The sequence below is a fragment of the Bison bison genome, unplaced genomic scaffold, assembly GCF_000754665.1.
Source record: "Bison bison bison isolate TAMUID 2011002044 unplaced genomic scaffold, Bison_UMD1.0 scf7180017864508, whole genome shotgun sequence".
In the NCBI taxonomy this organism is placed as follows: Eukaryota; Metazoa; Chordata; class Mammalia; order Artiodactyla; family Bovidae; genus Bison; species Bison bison.
In genome coordinates, this window is record NW_011495064.1 from 15469270 (window position 1) to 15490104 (window position 20835).

The following is a 20835-nucleotide window of genomic DNA, read 5'->3' on the forward strand; positions in this document are numbered from 1 at the left end:
CAGTGTCAGACTTTATTTTTTTGGGCTCCAAAATCACTGCAGATGGAGACTGCAGCCATGAAATTAAAAGACGCTTACTCCTTGGAAGGAAAGTTATGACCAACCTAGATAGCATATTCAAAAGCAGAGACATAACTTTGCCAACAAAGGTTCATCTAGTCAAGGCTATGGTTTTTCCTGTGGTCACGTATGGATGTGAGAGTTGGACTGTGAAGAAGGTTGAGCGCGGAAGAATTGATGCTTTTGAACTGTGGTGTTGGAGAAGACTCTTGAGAGTCCCTTGGACTGCAAGGAGATCCAACCAGTCCATTCTGAAGGAGATCAGCCCTGGGATTTCTTTGGAAGGAATGATGCTAAAGCTGAAACTCCAGTACTTTGGCCACCTCATGTGAAGTAGTTGACTCATTGGAAAAGACTCTGATGCTGGGAGGGATTGGGGGCAGGAGGAGAAGGGGACGACAGAGGATGAGATGGCTGGACGGCATCACTAACTCCATGGACGTGAGTCTGAGTGAACTCCAGGAGTTGGTGATGGACAGGGAGGCCTGGCGTGCTGAGATTCATGGGGTCGCAAAGAGTCAGACGCAACTGAGCGACTGAACTGACTGAACTGAACTGTTACCACTTGAAAGAAATTTTCTATACATATTTTGATCATGCTGAATTTTTAGGTCCTTTTAGAGCTTAATTTTGAATCAAGAATAAATGCTGTCATGTTTCAAAGAAAATAGAAATGTGTTACTAAATGGCCACACGTGCGACCTTTTATGCCAGTTCTCATGGTACTGTCATTTGTGAAATAAAAACTAACTCTTGAAAGGATCATCCAACAATGAACATGTTACATCATATTTGAATACAATTAGGTTAAACAGTGCTTATTTTTTCTCATTATTATTGAAATCATGTTTAAAACCATTTATCTAAAGTAAAATCTTGAGAAGTCAAGTTTATTTCTCTAACACACTATTATAGTGGTTTTAAGCATCAATACCATGAGATGATAAACAACAAAAGACTTTCTGCTCTGAAACTGAGAAACATTGAGGTATGTATTCCTCTCATGCAGAGCCACATATTCATTAGAATGCTTAAGTACTGAGAAGTCACAGGATAACAGTTTTCTAGCTTACTCGATCACAACCCCACCCCCGTTTTTCATCCCTGTATCTCCTAAAAAGAGCATGCTTTGGAAAATGTTTTAGTGTATTCTTAGGTTAGGCTTCTGGAGAAGGCAATGGCACCCCACTCCAGTACTCTTGCCTGGAAAATCCCATGGACGGAGGAGCCTGGAAGGCTGCAGTGCATGGGATCCCTGAGGGTCGGACACGACTGAGCGACTGCACTTTCACTTTTCACTTTCCTGCATTGGAGAAGGAAATGGCAACCCACTCCAGTGTTCTTGCCTGGAGAATCCCAGGGACGGGGGAGCCTGGTGGGCTGCTGTCCATGGGGTCGCACAGAGTCCGACACGACTGAAGTGACAGCAGCAGCAGCAGCAGCAGCAGGTTAGGCTTCGCTGGTGGCTCAGACAGTAAAGAATCTGTCTGCAGTCTAGGAGACCCAGATCTTCCGTGGGTCAGGAAGATCCCCTGGAGAAGGAAATGGCAAGTCACTTAAGTATTCTTGCCTGGAGAATCCCATGGACAGAGGAGGCTGGTGGGCTACATTGTCCATGGGGTCACACAGAGTCAGACCCGACTAGAGCGACTTAGCGCATGCATACATACACACACACGCACATGATTTATACAAATTATTATTTTTATTTTAAAGTAGGACAAAAGGACCAAGCTGTGGAATGGTATAAGAAAGGTATTGAAGAACTAGAAAAAGGAATAGCCGTCGTAGTTACAGGACAAGGTAAGGTTGTATTTACATTTATTTAGTGGCATCCCAAATTATATTCACATGATTGCCCTGATTTCCGATATGTTTATCTAAATAAAAGTATTTAACAGATTTTTAAATGTTACTGTTATTCTTTCTAGACTTACAGTTAATGCTTTATTACCTGTGCTAAAAATGAAGTTATGACCAAATATGCTTAAACTTGATTACCTATAGCAGTAAGATAAAAAATGGTATATTACTTGTGTCCTCCTTGGAACCATGATTCATGATATTTTAACCTATTTGTAGCCCTGGCTTTGAAACCTCACTCTTTCCTCACTGTCAAGGCAGGGAGGGAGTAGTTAATCCACAGATCCCCCTTTTGCACTGTGGGTGATGCTTGACTGTGTGTTAGAATATGAGCTGTAATGTTTGTTTTTATTTACACATGGTCTTTTAAAATCAAAGTAGTTATTTTCCATTTTTTCTGTCACATCAAATTAAAAATCAGAGTCTAATATTACCGTTAAATATATAGACAACAAATTTCTGCACACATACTGTGTACTGAAGCATCATTTTATGTGCTTCATACTTATCATCTCTCTTAATTTCACCACAGCCCTACACTCTGAAGCTGCTACTGTTATCCTTATTTTTCAGATTAAAAACCTTAAGTGGGAAGAAGTGACTTGCCTGAGATCTCATAGGCATGAAGAGGTAGAGTCAGGATTTGAACTCAGGCAGTCTGGCTTTAAAACCTGAATTCTTAAATACTGTATGTGAATATGTGTTATATGTGACACTATTAAATGAATAAAGTACTTCGGCTATCATAGCTCTGATAAATTCAAAAGCAGAAATTATAATACATGGGCTAAGAATCTTAGCCTTAGGGATCAATCCACCCAGTAGATATTTTATCTGGCTGACTGATTCTATAATTTATATCAGCTAATCTCCAATAACTACAATGTGTCCAGTATTTACCATGATTTTTTCTGTCTCCTTTTTATTTTGACTATTTCTCTAGCTACTGGTCTCCTATATAAAAGAGAGCAGGGAGGTTGGGTCTTGGAGACTTTCATGAGTTTATGAGCATCACTTTATAAATTATGTACAAAAATTTTTGTCAAATGTATAGAAGAAGAGATCAAAGAAAATGAGTTATGAGAAAAATATTTCATTGAATTGAAGATGCCTTCGATTGTACCACTAAGAGAAAAAAATGTCAGTTAAACTATTAACACATTCTCTTCTTATCACATACAATTTTAATTTTAACCTTATTCAGTTTGCTGTCTTGATCTTATTTAGATATAGCTATAATAGAAATATTAATATTTATAACCAAGTTTTTGTATGCAGAGGCAGTGACAAGCTATGTTGTGACTGCAGTCTGGCTAATAGCATTAATAGGTTGGCACTGGTGTTAAAACACTTCCCAACTTCAGAGATTTTTAAATGTAGGGGAAAAAAATATGTCTCATAAGCCATGAAATCCATGAAATACCACACTAGGTCTGATACTCTGATAAGGAACTATAACTGATTTTTTTTAAGATATTATTTGAAAATGATATTTTCTTAATTTCTTTATAAAGACAATGACTTCTCTTGAGATTAGTTGTTATGATAACTTATCTGGAAGCAGTGTTAGTAGGTAAATGTAGATATTTTAATTATTTTTTTCTACTTTTTCTTTCAGGTGAACAGTGTGAAAGAGCTAGACGTCTTCAGGCTAAAATGATGACTAATTTAGTTATGGCCAAGGACCGTTTACAACTATTAGGTATCAGTTAATGAATTGTATAACTGCAATGAGATACATTTGAAATCTGTGTTTAGTGAAATTCTGAATATAGTTAGAAATAAATCAGTGATCACACTGGATCAATGGTCACATAAGAACACACTTGAAAATATGTTCTAGTCTTTTTTTTAACTCATGAAAATTTTAAAATACAGAAAAGAGCATATTGAACTAATTATCTGTCACTCAACTTTGGTGATTATCAGTTTATCATTGGTCTTGATTCAAGATTGGCAAACTGTAGCCTATGGACTCAGTTCAGTACACTGCCTGTTTTTATAAGTTGACACAAAGCTGCTCTCATTTCTTTGTATATGATCTGATTGCTTTTGTGCTGCAGTGGCAGAATTGAGGTGTTGATACAGAGATCATGTAGCCTGCAAAGCCTCTTAATATATAACTTTTGAAAGTATTTTAATATTCAGTCTCTGGCTCTTTACAAAAAATGTTTGCAAACCCCAGTTTATATCCCTGCCCACTTTCCCCAGCTTCATATTACTATTTTGAAACTATTTCTTCATATCTTTTTATTTCATTTATCAATATTTTATATTGTATCTCAAAAGATAAAGATGCTTTAAAAATAAAATTCCCAAAGTGAGAAGAATGTACCTTCTTATGTTTCCCTTCTTTCCTCCTTTCCTGTGTATCATTTTTATTTTTCACTTAGCTTTGTACTTGGAACCTTCAAAATGAAAATTCATTTCATTATAGGTAATGAAGGTAATGATTCCTCCTCCTGAGGAAACTGTATTAAATGGGGTCATGGACATGACCACCAGGGGGAAAAAATTGCCAAAATACCATTATCACACCTAAAAAAAAAAATAGTTCTTTTAATACAAACATAAAAGTAATAGCCAAAAAAGGTCAGTTTCTAGATTTAATATATAATGTGCAGTCAGTATCTCATAATTTAATAACTGCTACTGTTTTTTTATAATTTAATTGTTTGAATCCGGATCTCAAGAAGATCCATACTATATGTCTTTTTCTCTTTTTTTTGAATTTTATTTATTTATTTTTCTTTTGATTTTATTTTATTTTTTTAAACTTTACATAATTGTATTAGTTTTGCCAAATATCAAAATGAATCCACCACAGGTATACATGTGTTCCCCATCCTGAACCCTCCTCCCTCCTCCCTCCCCATACCATCCCTCTGTGTCGTCCCAGTGCACTAGCCCCAAGCATCCAGTATCGTGCATCGAACCTGGACTGGCATCTCATTTCATACATGATATTTTACATGTTTCAATGCCATTCTCCCAAATCTTCCCACCCTCTCCCTCTCCCACAGAGTCCATAAGACTGTTCTATACATCAGTGTCTCTTTTGCTGTCTCGTACACAGGGTTATTGTTACCATCTTTCTAAATTCCATATATATGCGTTAGTATACTGTATTGGTGTTTTTCCTTCTGGCTTACTTCACTCTGTATAATAGGCTCTAGTTTCATCCACCTCATTAGGACTGATTCAAATGTATTCTTTTTTTCTATATGTCTTTTTTTAATATACACATCTGGTTTTTTCTTTTTCTTGGGATTTATGAACCAAATCTTTGTCACATAGTTTTTCCTGTAGTCTATTTTGCTGCATGTATATCCATGTTATCTTTTAATGTATTCTTGTCCTCCCTATAAATTGATATTTGAATATAGAGGCTTAATTGGATTGAAAGTAGACTTTTATTTCTTAATGATAAGACTGCATGATGGGTGGTTTGTGTTTATGCATCAATAGTTCTTAATGATGTTAGTAGCAGTTGATGACTTGTGCCCAGTGACATTGTAATTGTCATTCTTTCTGTGTTTATCAGTTGGAAAAGGACTATAATGAGACACTTCTCATTTTCTATTTGATGGTATAGGCTTTAAAAATAGGTTATGGTAAATCAAAGTGGAACTAAAACCCACCCTTCTTGGGTGGTTGTTTCTACCATCGCTTGATAGAAACTTGGCAAACAGCAGACTTTATCTGTTGCTCTGCAACTTTGATAAGTTATTTAGCATGTCTCAGTCTTTTTTATTTCATTTGTAACATGAGGCTGATAGATAATTATTGTCTCACCATATTTGTGACCAATAAATTGTTGAGTAAGCAAGTACTTAGAAATGCTGATTTTTGTTCATCTCCTTACCTGTGTGTAATCACCATCACCACCCCTGCTTTTGAGTAGTATATATACATTTGTTTTTTATTCATTCAGTCATTCATCCATTCATTCTTATATGGTCTGTTGTGTTTATAAATTTTCCCCCCACATTGTTGAAAAAAAAGCCCTTACTGTTTTCAGATAGCTAATAAGACAGTGTTCCCCTGGCTCCTGTGGCTGACAGGGTTAGTAGTGTTATAGTACATCAAGGGTTGTTGTAGTGAAATAACTACCTAGTTGTTCTAATTGGTCCTTTCTGTGTGTTTTAGCTGTAACACTTTGTAGTATATATACAGAGTATCAATATATGTGATGTAGATTGTTTGATTATGGAACATTTTATAACTTGTTTCAAATTGAACAATGGCTGGTTTTTAATCTTTTATTGTAAGTTGTGATATGGTAAAACATTACAAGCAGCTCATCAGTTTGTAGACTTCTCTTTAAATGTAGCTTTGTGATTTCTTATTTGTGTTATTAGAAGAATGGACAAAACAGATATATAATAGTAATATAACATGAAGCTAGGTATTAATAGAATTAATATTTGGGTGCTCTTGTTGTCTATTATCAAAAATACGATATGTCCATTCATGAAAGACGTTACTTTAAAAAAGAGAGGGTGGAATAAAAGACATCATCAACATATTCCTGTCTTCTGAGAATGCAGAATTTCTGGGAGTTATATACAAAAGACAGTAAAGAAGTGTGCAAAAGTGCACAGTAGAGTGTATTTGAGTATCATGTGCTATTTAAAAAATGGAGCTTTTCAGAGGTGGGATGGCTGATAGGTACCCAATTAGGATGAAGAATGATATTGGGAGTTCCCCACACAGACTGGTTTGAGAGGATATATCTTCTCTGATGGAGGTGGGGAAGAGTTCCTATGTATAATATATCTTTAATTTAGTCAAAGTGGACCTTAGAGCAAAGGTTAAGTGTAAAACCTATTATAAATAGAAAGGTAATTTTGGCAGTGACTTCTTGGTATGCTTGGCAGTTGCTCTTTTTAAAAGATTTAGCTTTATTCAGTGTCCAGTTATTAAATCCTTACTCTGTACCAGACACAGTGCCAAGGAATATAAACTGAATTTATTTCTTAACTTGGGAAATATTTACTGGGTGGTTATCACATTGTAAGCACTTAGGATATAGACAAGGATCCCTGTGTCAAAGAGTTTATATTCTAGCAGGAGGAATAATGACAGTAGGCAATAGACATATAGAATAAACAAGTTATAGCATGTGTTAGATGGTGATAAATACATGGAAAAAAGAAAGCATAAAATACAGTACAAGGGTTTAGGAGTAGATGAGAGGTGGTCTGAATTCTTAGCTTTAAATAGGATGGTCAGGGTATGCCTCTTTGAGAAGCTGACATCAGTTAGTCTTGCAGGTGTCTGGGAGAAGAAAGTCTGCGGAGAAGTAAGAGCTGATGCAAAGCCTTAAGAAAACACATCTGACATGTTGAGTTTCTCTGGTGACTCAGACAGTAAAGAACCCGCCCGCAATGCAGGAGACCTGGGTTCAATCTCTGGGTTGGGAAGACCCCCTTGAGAAGGAAACAGCAACCCACTCCAGTATTCTTGCCTGGAGAATCCTCATGGACAGAGGAGCCTAGCGGGCTACAGTCCATGGGGTGGCAAAGAGTTGGACATGACTGAGCACACAGCTAAGAGACCAGTGCGCCAGAGCAAGGAGAATATAGCAGAGATCGAAGAGCTGATGGTGGAGGTGGGGAGGGGAGGGTCTTGACAACAGGCAGGGTTTTAGAGGGCATGATGAAGATCTGAGCTTTTACCATGTGTGGAGTGGGGTACACTTAGAAGGATTTTTAGGAAAGGAATAACATCATCTGACCTCCGTATAAAAAGGATATCTGGTTGTGATGTTGCAAGAGTATGAGTAAGACAACTGTTATGGTAAGCTGGGGGGAAATGGAGTCTTGGATTAGGGTGATACCAGGAGTAACCATCAGGTGAATTAGTATTATATTTGAAGGTTGAGCAAACAGATTTACCGATAGATTGGCTAAAATACTCTGTTTAAGGCTCTTGTTGATACAGTGGAGGAGGCATAAATAGATAAATCATCACTGCAGGATGGAGATAATGTATGTATTTTGTGGAGATGGGGAAACACGTGTCTGAGAAGTCTTCCTGGAAGAAGTAAAACCTGAAGTGGGGATTTAAAAAGATAAATAAAAGTTATTAATGTCTGGGAGTAAGGATATTCCAGGAGGAACTAACAGCATGAACATAGACTGAGGGACAAGGAAAACCATGGTGCTGATGGAGATGTGAATTTGGGATTGCTCAGGCATGAGAGATGTAGGCAGATCATGGCAGACCTTGCTGGTCATATCAGGGAGCTTCAGTGCTGATCTGGGGGCAGCAGGAAGCTGCTAAAGGGTTCCCTTCTAAGTAGATAACTGAGATGATTGTGTGGGGGTTGCCCATGAGGGGATCAAGAAGCAAGGTGACTTGTTTCATGTTACATCATTGGTTAATCTATGACCTTTAGTCATTCTGAAAGAAAGCATTAAACTAAGTTTACTTTCTTAAAAAAATAAATAAACTGGAGCAGATTTACATTAGCTGTGTCCTGCTATTGTATATGTGTACGTTTTCACACATATAAATGTAAACCCTACAAACAAGTTCTGTGGTTTTTTATTCTTAGTTATCAGAACTAAGGATTTGTTTCTGTTTCTTTTTGCTATATAATGAATGTTTACATGACCTTTTTGTTAACATTGAAGAGAATGTTGAAGAGAGTGTTAATTGATATATAAGACATTTACAAATCAGTTTTTTCTAATTTATGTCTTTAACCAACACAAATGGTTTCTTTCTCAATATGGTGATTTGATGAGTATTATCTTTGAGAAAAATCAGATGACCTATCTGTTAACTAACAATAATAAAAGGGCTCCAAGGTATATTGTATCAGCCAGTTCTAGGATACAAAAGCTTTGTGCTTTGTGCAGAGAGGGTAGCTGCTATTTAACCTGTCCCAAAGGCATGTGTGTTTGTACCATAAACCAAGCATGGCGCCTGCTTGTCTGACCTTAGCAATGAAAGTTTAAGAGAGTCAGTATATATGTGCTACATTTCATTGACTTCTTAGTACTGGAGATAGGAATCAGTAATGAGAGACTTCCCTGGCAGTCCAGTGGCTAAGACTCTGTGCTCCCAATGAGGAGGGCCTGGGTTCAATTCCTGGTCAGGGAACTGGATCCCACATGCCTCAACTAAGAGTTCACATGCTGCAGCTAAGATCCTGCAGAGCCAGATAAAGAAATGAAAATAAATCATTTAAAAAAAGAATCAGTAATGATAACTTGGAGTATTTCAATAAAATAGATATGGTCAAAATTTAGCCCTAATATAAATGAAGCCCAGGTAGGTCTTTATGTGTTACTTTATTTAATCCTTGAAACCCTTGGAAAACTGATGCTGAAGCAAGTTCATACTAGTGAATGAGTGGTGGAGCAAGGTGTTCATCAGTTAGCAATATGGGGTGACTTGACTGGGAAAAGAGTGCAACAGTGATGTAGGGTGGCAAGAAAATTCAAACCGCTACACTTTGGGGCTTCATGTCCTAGACATAGAGACCCAGATCTTGAGAGGATCACATTGTAATTTGAACTGGGGGGGAGGGGTAGGGTTGATATAATCCTTTAAAATATTTGATTAATTTAAAAATAGATACTATATGCACATGCCAAAAATTTTGAGAAGTTGGAAAAGCATCCATCCCATACTGTGTCCCAGCCACTCATTTCCCCTCCCCAGAGACAGCTAGTATTTACCAGTTTCTCTGGGTCTTTTTTAGAGAGAATTTTTAGATATTCAAATATACATGTGTGTTTAAATAAATGGTAGGGTACTGTACACACAGTTCTGCAGCTTGCTTATTCCCTTCTGCTTTATTGCATTTCTTTTTTGCTGATGAGATGTCCTTTTTTTTTTTTTTAAATCTTTCCAGATCCTAGCCAGCTCACAGCCCACGTCCTCTGTAAAGTCTTCTTAATGTTCTCTTTCTAACTCTATCCTGTTCTCCCTGTACAATGATTTGGATGTATTAGATACTCAGGAAATGTTTACTGGTGATAGTAGTGTTATAGAATTGCCTCAGGTTACCAAACCTGAATAATGCATATTTTGAACACAGTAATTCACTCGTTTATTTTTGTTGCTATTTTAATGTCTGAGTTTTTGCTAATTAGTTATGTTGTTAAAGATAATTTTATATAAATGCAAAACCCTTTACTATATAACTTTTTAACACCTTGAATCATTTTTAATTTTCACATAAACATTTTTTATTATGTTGTTTTCTGTTTGTTTATTTTTTTCTTTTTTTACACTCCCCTCTGTTGCATAGAGAAGCTGCAACCAAGTTTGCAATTTTCCAAGTCACAAACGGACGTCTATAATGACAGTACTAACTTGACATGCCGTAATGGACATCTCCAGTCAGGTGGGTTTAGGTTAACTAACATGTCAAATAATAAAGCTTGCATGCAAAGTAGAGTCCTGCTTAACCTGATAATGTTGATTTGATTTTACAGTGATAGATTTGATTGGTTTTTGTTCGCACAGGGCTGTGTAGAAAAAACAGCATCCTTGTCGTTCATGGCATGTAAACATGTAACAGATAGGTGTAGCCATTCTCAACCTGTTATATATGCATATTTTACAACCTCCAAGTTTTGAGATGATAAAATGTGCAGGTTCATTTTCCTAAATTATTAAGATGTTCTTTTGTTTCTATTTTATTTTGAGCTTTGGTGTTTTTTTCCTATCGGTACCTGTACCAGGTTTTTATAAAGCAGTGTTTTTTGAGACAGTAATTTTAATTTTTTGATCATATACCAGTTTTCAGTGCATATACATTTCACCTATACAATGAATGAGTATTTAGTTATAACCCCTGTTGGAAAAAGTTTGAAGCTGAGTTCACACAGTAAGGAGAAACATTAGAATACTATTATTTACTATAGGATAAATTTGTTTCCCGTAAGTTTTGAACATCACATCAGCTCCTACAGAAAATTAAATGTTTTTTTGCCTTGTTTTGTTTGGGTGGAAGGAATCTTCATTTCCTAGGTTCTCTAACATCTTGTCTAGTTTTATTGGTAACTTTTTCAGAATTAGTTTTGTGTCCAGTGCTTAAATTTTATTAAAGTAAATATTACTTTGTTCAAACTGTAACAGAAAACTCATAGTATAGACCATAAGAAAACTGCTTTCTTTACTCATATGTAATAAAAAAGTTTAAAGATTTCTTGTTTTTTAAATTTTTATTTAAATCAATTATATATAACTGATTTACAATGTTATATTAGGTCCAGGTGTATGGCATAGTGAATCAGTTATGCATATTCCACTCTTTCTTAGATCCTTTTTCCATATAGGCCATTACAGAATATTGACTAGAGTTCGCTATGCTGTACGTTAAGTTCTTTTTAGTTATCTACTTTATACACAGTAGTATGTATATGTCAATCCCAATCTCTATTTATCCCTCCCCGCCCTTACCCCCTGGTAATGATAAGTTTGTTTTCTACATCTGTAACTCAATTTCCATTTTTCCTCCCCTCAAGTTGTCTGATTTTTTTTTCTTGCTCTCTAGCTTCACATTACAGGTTCTTGCCCTTTTCTGTGCTTTTTAACTAAAAGACCTGCTCTAATATTTCTTTTAATGAAGTTTTGTAGATAGTAAACTCTCTCAGCCTAGTGTCTGAAAATATCCTCGTCCTTACTTGGCTGGTCACCGGAATATAGAATAGATGAAAGTTAACATTGTTTTTTCCTTCAGCATTTTGAGCACACTTGGTTGCTTGCTGACCTTTGTTATTTTTATGAGAAGTCTGCTATCATCGTCACAATTCCTTGTAAAAATTTTTATCCATTTATAATCTTAGGACTGTATATTTTCTGTTTGTAGAAATTCTTCTCCAGTCTCCTTTTTCCCGTTTGAAGTGAGTGATAAATACGTACCACCCTAGACGGATCTTGCTTGTATTCACACTTTGGCTTTTAATTGTTGTCATTCTCTTTTCTTCCTTGTTTTTCCTATAGGGTCATTATCCTTTAGTTCCTTGAATAAATGGTACAGATTTTCACCGTACCGTGTGGCATATGGGATCTTAGTTTCCCAGTCAAGGATTAAACCCATGCCCTGTACACTGGAAGCAAGTTCCCTTCTTTGGAGTTTCCTTAAGCTATATTTAGGGATATTATGGCAAAGGCTTTTGTGTTTAAGCTAGTCTTTTCTCTAGGCTACTCTAATTTGCTGACTGATTTAACAGTGAACATTTCTATTAATAAACTGTGATGTTTGTTATATAGTATATGAAAATATTATTTAGAAGCAGTGAGATTTGAACATTTAAAGTGTATAATTTATGTAGAAGAGCAGAGTAGGTAGGTCATGTGACCTTTTAGACTTATTAGAAAATATCTTATACTTGTTTGTTTGTATGTGCATGCATGCATGCCCAGTCATGTCTGACTCTTTGCCACCCTTGGACTGTAGCTTGCTAGGGTCCATTGACCATAGGGTTCTCTAGGCAGGAATACTGAATGAGTAGTCTTCCCGACCCAGGGATCGAACCCCCATCTCCTGTGTCTCCTTGCATTGGCAGGTGGATTCTTTACCACTGAGCCACCTGGTAACATAGATACAGCACGAAATACTTGGCATGTTAACCACATCTTTATACTCTTTAAATTAAAATTACCTTTTAAAACTCTTCTGGTGGCACAGATTGGATTTTCATACTGTTTTGTAGTCTGAAAAGTGTGGAATGATGTGCTGTTTGTTCCCGCCCCCACCCCCATACAGCCTACCCCTAGTGCCTTTACTACATTTTGTTTCTTTAATTTTTCGCAGCTTTTAAATAAAACAAAACAAAAAAGAAAAAAATTTTGGCAGCCTTATTTTCTTGGTACCTTTTTTGTATCCTCCTCCTGCCCCCACAAATAGTTATTTCTTTTTATGACAAATATGTATTTCTTAAAATTATACACCAGGAAAAGGAAAAGGCTAAATACTCATAATCTTGTCCACACCCAGTAACAATCATTATGAACACTTTAGTGTATATTCTGACTGAAGTCTTATTTTGAGATACTGCTGAAATAAAAATAATATTACTAGCTTTCAAATTTGTACTGGTTCTTATATTAACTTTTATAATGTTTAGCCACAATTTTCTGACCATGATGACTTTATTTTTTCCTTGATAGAAAGTGGAGCTGTTCCAAAAAGAAAAGATCCGTTAACACATGCTAGTAATTCACTGCCTCGTTCAAAAACAGTTATGAAAACTGGACCCACAGGTCTTTCAGGCCACCATAGAGCACCTAGTTGCAGTGGTTTATCCATGGTTTCTGGCGTGAGACAAGGACCTGGTTCTGCAGCTGCCACTCATAAGGTATTTTGAGACAGTAACTTCAGTTGCTATGCTGTTGCAAACAAAATTTTGAATATGACAATGCTTGCTTAAATTTATTATAAGTACTTTGTAATACGTTAAGAGAATTGATAAGTTTCCACAGAGTTGAATGATTTCTTTTCTTTTTTTAAAATTTAGATTTATAAAAATCTAAGTAGGGACTTGCCTGGGGGTCCAGTGGCTAAAACTCTGCACTGCCAAGCCAGGGGACTTAGGTTCAATCCCTGGTTAGGGATGCTGCATGCTGCAACTAAAAGATACTGCATGCTGCAGTGAAAACCCAGTACTGCCAAATAGTAAATAAATACAACTTTTAAAAATAAAAAGAATAAAAAATAAAGTCTAAGTAGCAGATGCAACTTGCTACTAAAAAGCAAATCTTTTTTTTTCTCTATTATCTTTGAAGGAAATCTTTCTAACTAGGTGTTTTTAACAGTAAGTTTCTTTATCCAGTCTGTTTTATGTATTCTTTATCCAGTCTTTTTGTTTCTAATTTTATTTAATTTCTTTATTTGGCTGTGCCATGAAATGTGGCTTACCATACCAGTTCCCAAATCAGGAACTGAACCCAGGCCTTCAGCAGTGAAAGCAGGGAGTTCCAAGCACTAGACCACCAGGAAATTCCCTATAGGACATTTTACGTTCATTATTTGTATAATTATGTAAATGTACATAAATGTTTTATAACATTAAACATACATAGAGTTTTGTTACAATTCTAACAAGGATCAGAATTATGTGAGTGTGTTGTCATAGAGCCTTTTTATTTCATAGTAAGTAAATCTCTCTGGATAAAATCTTCTATAAACCCACTTCATGCCAAATGTAGTTCTATAGAGAATGCCATTTTATCTTAGAATAAATATACAATTTGGGGATTTTATATCTATTTTTTGCTACTTTTATTCCTTTAATTCTGTGAACATTAAAGTTAACTCACATGTGAAAATTGCAAACATTATGTTGTGTTTTCACATCAAAATTTTGTGTCCTTCCAAGAGTACACCAAAAACAAATAGAACAAATAAGCCTTCCACCCCTACAACTGCTGCTCGTAAAAAGAAAGACTTGAAGAATTTTAGGAATGTGGACAGCAACCTTGCTAACCTTATAATGAATGAAATTGTGGACAAGTAAGTATTGTCATCTAAAGTAGTTTATGGAGTTTAAACATTTTTTACTGGCAAAATATATCATTAGTAAAATGGATAATAAATATCTTGTCTAATTTACATATTTAATTTTTATGATGGTTTTCAATTACTGTAAATGAGAAAGCCGTTGCTGTACTGATTTAACTATACAGTTTCACTCTTGTTAACATAAAAATGGCTGCATTACATAGAGCTTAGACTTAATATTATAATAACTGAAGAATATGTGTGTAGTTAACTGAAATTCTGTTTCTTAGTGGAACAGCTGTTAAATTTGATGATATAGCTGGTCAAGAGCTGGCAAAACAAGCATTGCAAGAAATTGTTATTCTTCCTTCTCTGAGACCTGAGGTAAGGACTTTATATTGTCATTTTCTTATAGCATCATCCATTACTGAATCCATAGTATCAGTAAATAAATGAGCTATACTAGAATGATTAATTCATTTAACAGTAGATTTGATTTTTTTTTAAAGGAAAAATCATTAGCAGTTGATGTTAACTGTATTGGAAAGGAGATTGACTATAATGGTAACTAATTCCCAATGCGTTTGTAATTAAGTTTATAGGAAAAATAGGTAACAGGCAATAATTTTATATTAAGGTAAGAGAGATTTAAAATTAAAAGACAGAAATCATACTTGAGAAAAGAGAAATTAAGATAAGGTTATTTAAAAGAATTATTTTGAAGATATTAAGTGATCAAAGTAAGTGAAGAGCTGATAAGTGATGGGTAGGGGCCTAACCTTCCATCCCATAATTTTTTAACTCACTGAAGAAGTTAGGTAATCTTGCAATTGATAATAAATATTTAATTTTCCATATTTGGTATTGTTTTGGATTTTCACAATTCACAGATTTCATATTTGATGCTGTTCTAAAAAAATTGCAAAAAGTAAATCTGAGGATCCAGTCTGGGTCAGCTGTTTCTCTTCCTCCTGAGCTATCAAGTCTTTGTGGACTCGTTTACAGAATCTAATGAACATAGATGTTATATGGCACGTTATTGTGAATACACTCTTAAACAAACGTGTAAAGGTTGTGTAGCCCTATTTTTCTATAGTCTCTGTCATTCTCATACTGTTTGTAACTTGTGAGCACCAACTATACTGAAATTTATTATTTGTTGATTCTACTTTCTTTTACCTCTTGCTCATTCTAAGAAGCAGTGTGCAGGAAATCACTGGTTTAATATACTAATTGAATATTCTTAACACTCAATAAAATAATAAGAGAATTATTAAGGTGGAAAGCATTTGTCTTTATAGTAGCCAAATTTGTCTCTTGTACCACCTCAGGCCACACTTTGAGGAAACATATGATGGTTTGTATTTTGGGCTAACTTTTTCCCTAGGGTTATATATAAGCATAGTAAATGCAGCAGACTGAGTATTGACCAAAAAAATGCTTGTTGAAAGGATTCATGCAACCGCAGACCTGAAAAGGATCTTAGCAGTCATTTAGTCCATTTGTTGCCAAAGAAACTAGTCCTAAGACCTAAATTTCTTTCTCTACATTTTAGTTAAGTGGTGGATCAGTCTCAAGTATGGGCTTTATTATAAATGATGTTCTTCTTAGGGTACAAAAATATATCTAAAATTGTAAAGGTAGTAAGGAAATATCTGGACTGTGTTAGAAGTCATTCAGCTTCTGCTCTATGCATAGCTTTAAGGAGCATATCTAAAGTGGAGAGTAAGGTCAAATAGCATATGAATTTACATTTAGGAATATTTCCATGGTAGGGCCATACTGTTTGAAAAAACTGGAATTTCAAAGTTGAATAACCTAGGCTTGGGCGGGGCAGAAGCTTTAGTAACTGTACTAAATTGGAGCTTAAGGAGGAACAGCATCTGAGGTAGAGCCAGATCTCAGGATTGGGACCATTTGTCTATCTCTGCATCTGTCAATTTGAACATTTTTATAATTCCTGTTAAGATTCCCAAGAAAGAGAATATGATTGTCCTAGCTCATCTGTTCATCTTTTCAGTAGACTGTAAAATGGATCATGGGTCAGAACTTATTTCATAAAGCACCTTCATTGTGCAACAGATCAGCTTTATTCTTAATTCCCCACAGTGGGGAGCTTGCATGGATCACAATGGGGACATTGTTAGGCTAGATTGGAAAGTTGGGTATGATGAATTTATTTATTTATTTATTTATTTATTTATTCATTTTTTCATTTTTTTACAGTGCTGGAATTTTTATTTCATCTTAAAAACACGGAATCATAATTTTGTTTTTGTTCAGTCACCCTGTCATGTCTGACTCTTTTCAACGCCGTGGAATCCAGCACACCAGGCTTCCCTGTCCTTCACCATCTTCCAGAGTTTGTTCAAACTTATATCCATTGAGTTGGTGATACTGTCCAACCATCTCATCCTCTGTCATCCCCTACTCCTCCTGCCTTCAGTCTTTTCCAGCATCAGGGTTTTTTCCAATGAGTCAGTTCTTCACATCTGGTGGCCAAAGTGCTGGAGCTTCAGCATCAGTCCTTCCCATGAATATTTAGGATTGATTTCCTTTAGGATTGACTGGTTTGATCTGCTTGCAGTCCAAGGGACTCTCAAGAGTCTTCTCCAACACCACAGTTCAAAAGCATCAATTTTTTGGTGCTCAGCCTTATTTATGGTCCAGCTCTCACATCTGTATACTGGAAAAACCATAGCTTTGACTATACAGACTGTTGTTGGCAAAGTAATGTCTCTGCTTTTTAATATACTGTCTAGGTTTGTCATAGCGTTTCTTCCAAGGAGCAAGTGTCTTTTAATTTCATGGCTGCAGTCACCATCTACAGTGATTTTGGAGCCCAAGAAAATAAAGTCTGTTACTGTTTCCATTGTTTCCCCATCTATTTGCCATGAAGTGATGGGACCCGATGCCATGTTCTTAGTTTTTGAATGTTGAGTTTGAAGCCAGCTTTTTCACTCTCCTCTTCCACCTTCATCAAGAGGCTCTTCAGTTCCTCTTCACTTTCTATTCTTAGGGTGGTGTCATCTGTATATCTGAGGTTATTGATGTTTCTCCCAGCAGTCTTGATTTTGACTTGTGCTTCACCTAGCCTGGCATTTTGCATGATGTACTCTGCATGTAAGTTAAATAAGTAGGGTGACAGTATACAGCCTTGACGTACTCCTTCCCCAATTTTGAACCAGTCCATTGTTCCATTCCAGTTCTAACTGTTGCTTCTTGACCTGCATATAGATTTCTCAGGAGGTAGGTTAAGGTGGTTTGGTATTCCCATCTCATTAAGAATGTTCCACAATTTGTTGTGATCCACACAGTCAAAGGCTTTAGCATAGTTAGTGAAGCAGATGTTTTTCTGGAATAGCCTAGCTTTTTCTATGATCTAATGGACATTGGCAATTAGATCTCCAGTTCCTCTGCATTTTCTAAATCCAGCCTGTATATCTGGAAGTTCTCAGTTCACGTATTGTTGAAACCTAGCTTGAAGGATTTTTGAGCATTACCTTGCTATCATATGAAGTCAGTGCAATAGTGCAGTACTTTGAACATTCTTTGGTATTGACCTTTGGAATTGAAATGAACACTGACTTTTTCCAGTCCTGTGGCCACTGCTGAATTTTCCATATTTGCTGGCCTATTGAGCACAGCACTTTAACAGCATCATCTTTTAGGACTTGAAATAGCTCAACTGGAATTCTATCACCTCCACTAACTTTGTTCTTAGTGATGCTTCCTAAGGTCCACTTGACTTCACGTTGTAACTACATTCAGATGGATATATCTTTCCTTTTCTTCTTTTCCTTTCACTTCTTTTCTCAGCTAGTTGTAAGACCTTCTCAACAACAATAATTAAGTTACTAAACACTAAAAGTGGCTTGAATGAGATAAATAATACTAAAAATACATTCTTGAGTTAATTTATTCTCAGAATTACTTAAAGCAAATACTTTAACCTTTGTTCATTCGAGATGGTTTTCAGTAGTTAAATGTATGAACAAACTATGGTATATGCATGATAATGAAATATTATTCAGCACTAAGAAGAAATGAGCTATCAAGCCATGAAAATACATAGAGGAACATTAAGTACATATTGCTAAGTCAAAGAAGACAATCTTAGAAGTCTAATACTGTGTGATTCCAACTAGAATAACTATGGAGACAGTAAAAAGATCAGTGGTTGCCAAGCATTCGTAGGGAGGGCAGGAAGGTTAAATAAATGGTCGAGAAGGTAGTTTTTAGGGTAGTGAAACTGTTCTACATGAAACTAATGGTAAATATTTGACCCAAATAGTGGACCCTAATGTAAACTATGAACTTGGGTTAATAATAATGTATCAGTATTCATCAGCTGTATTAAATGTGCCATACCAGTGCAAGATGTTAATAATAGTGGAGGTGGGGGAGGTGAGGAGTTACATGGAAACTCTGTTCTTTCCATTAAATTTTCGGTAAACCTGAACCCACTCAAATAAAATTTTGTCTCTAAGTTGAATATCAGTTACTTCATATGGTTCAACTTAAAAGTACACACACTTTCACTGTTCAGTAAAATGTTATCAGTTGAGTCTTCACCCTTCATGCCTGCTATGCCTGGTGCCCTTGAGTTTGGCAACTATGGTTTCATGTCTCTAGAGAAGGAATGGAGAAGGCAATGGCACCCCACTCTAGTACTCTTGCCTGGAAAATCCTGTAGACGGAGGAGCCTGGTGGGCTGCAGTCCATGGGGTTACTGAGAGTTGGACACGACTGAGCGATTTCACTTTCACTTTTCACTTTCATGCATTGGAGAAGGAAATGGCAGCCCACTCCAGTGTTCTTGCCTGGAGAATCCCAGGGACTGGGCATCCTGGTGGGCTGCCATCTGTGGGGTCGCACAGAGTCAGACATGACTGAAGTGACTCAGCAGCAGAGAAGGAAGTATCTGCCTCCTTTTGTTGTGGAAGAGCAGTACACGCTGCGTGCTCTTGGTCAGGGCAGGAGCATGGTTTCCGTTGTTCCTCACACAGACTTTCAATCAGTCCCTCGTTTTTGGCCAACTGCCTTACTAGTGCTTTCTCCCATACCTGATTCCTCCAATTCCAGAGCTTTTCCAGGGTTTTTTGTTCATGTTAGCGTGCTCCTGGTATCCAGGTATCCCTTCACAAGCAGGCGCTTAGTTTTAGCTCCCTCAACTCCATTAAATAATTTACCACACTTTATCAACTCACCATGTACAGAAATTTGTGTCCTCTGTTGTTTCCTTTTGTATTTTTTTTTGTTTTGTTTTGAAGATGTATTTCTTTTTTTATTCATTTACTGTTATTTTGGTGAGATTTCTAAAAGAAGGGGAGAAACATTCTTTGTTCCGTATGTCTTGTTTAATCAGCCTGCTTTCAGTTTTTTAAATGTACTTTTAAAATGTTTTTAATTTTTATCGTGGCTGTACTGGGTCTTCACGCTGCACAAGGGGGCTTTCTTTAGCTGTAGTGAGCGGGGACTACTTTCTGTTGTGCACGGGCGTCTCATTGTGGTGGCTTCTCTTATTGTGGAGCATGGGCGCTAGGGCACACAGGGTTCAGTGGTTGCAGCTGGCAGGCTCAGTAGTTGTGGTTCACTGGCAGTTGCCTCACAGCCTGTGGTGTCTTCCCAGGCCTGGGTCTGAACCTGTGTCCGCTGCTTTGGCAGGCGGATTCTTAACCACCGGACCACCAGGGAAGCTCAGTTGCTTTCAATTTGTTCAATAAGAATTTGGGTTTACTTCACTTTGTTTTCTTCTGTTTGGGGTAATTGTAGTAATTTATTGATAATATGTTCTCTTTAGAGCTCTGGGCAGCTCTCTTTTGGAGGATGCTACTGATCACAAATAGTACTTTTTAGATAACAAATAATACTCAAAATGTCTGGAAAAAGTGTCTCCAGAATCACAGTTATGAACTAAAGTATGTATTTTTAAGTTGTTCACAGGGCTTAGGGCTCCTGCCAGAGGACTGTTACTCTTTGGCCCACCTGGAAATGGGAAAACAATGCTGGTAAGAATCCCTTTTAAATTGGCAAGTTCTATTGAGATATTAAGGGTATAATATGAATAAAAGAAACATTTCATTGTCACTGAGTCTGTTGTTTATGGTTTGCCTTTTGTTGTTATATACTTTCTCCCTCTCTCCTCCCTCCCCTCCCCCCATACTGCACACCTTGTGGGATCTTAGTTTTCAGACCAGGGATTGAATCCAGGGTCATGGCAGTGAAAGCACTGAGTTTAACCACTCGACCACCAGGGAACTCCCAGGTTTTAAGCTAGTTTTTAATGATGAAGATAGGAAAAAAACCATGTATGTTATCTCCAGTATTAGTTTGATACCGGGAACAGTATAATTTTCATTGTTTTCCCAAGTTAAATATTAAAATTTCGCCCTAGAAGAGCTTACCTTACTATATTGAGTATCTTGCTAATCTCTGATTTT

General features: G+C 36.5%; 1 protein-coding gene across 1 annotated transcript in view; it reads left to right on the forward strand.

Moving 5' to 3' along the window:
- The window catches only part of SPAST (spastin), a 68778-nt gene that overhangs the window by 34940 nt on the left and 13003 nt on the right, over positions 1-20835 (forward strand). Inside the window, exons 5-11 of the mRNA XM_010829882.1 lie at positions 1777-1863; positions 3542-3625; positions 10193-10288; positions 13063-13250; positions 14271-14404; positions 14683-14776; positions 20329-20403. Of these exons, the coding sequence (XP_010828184.1) occupies positions 1777-1863; positions 3542-3625; positions 10193-10288; positions 13063-13250; positions 14271-14404; positions 14683-14776; positions 20329-20403 (758 nt within the window). The remainder of the gene's footprint in view (positions 1-1776; positions 1864-3541; positions 3626-10192; positions 10289-13062; positions 13251-14270; positions 14405-14682; positions 14777-20328; positions 20404-20835) is intronic.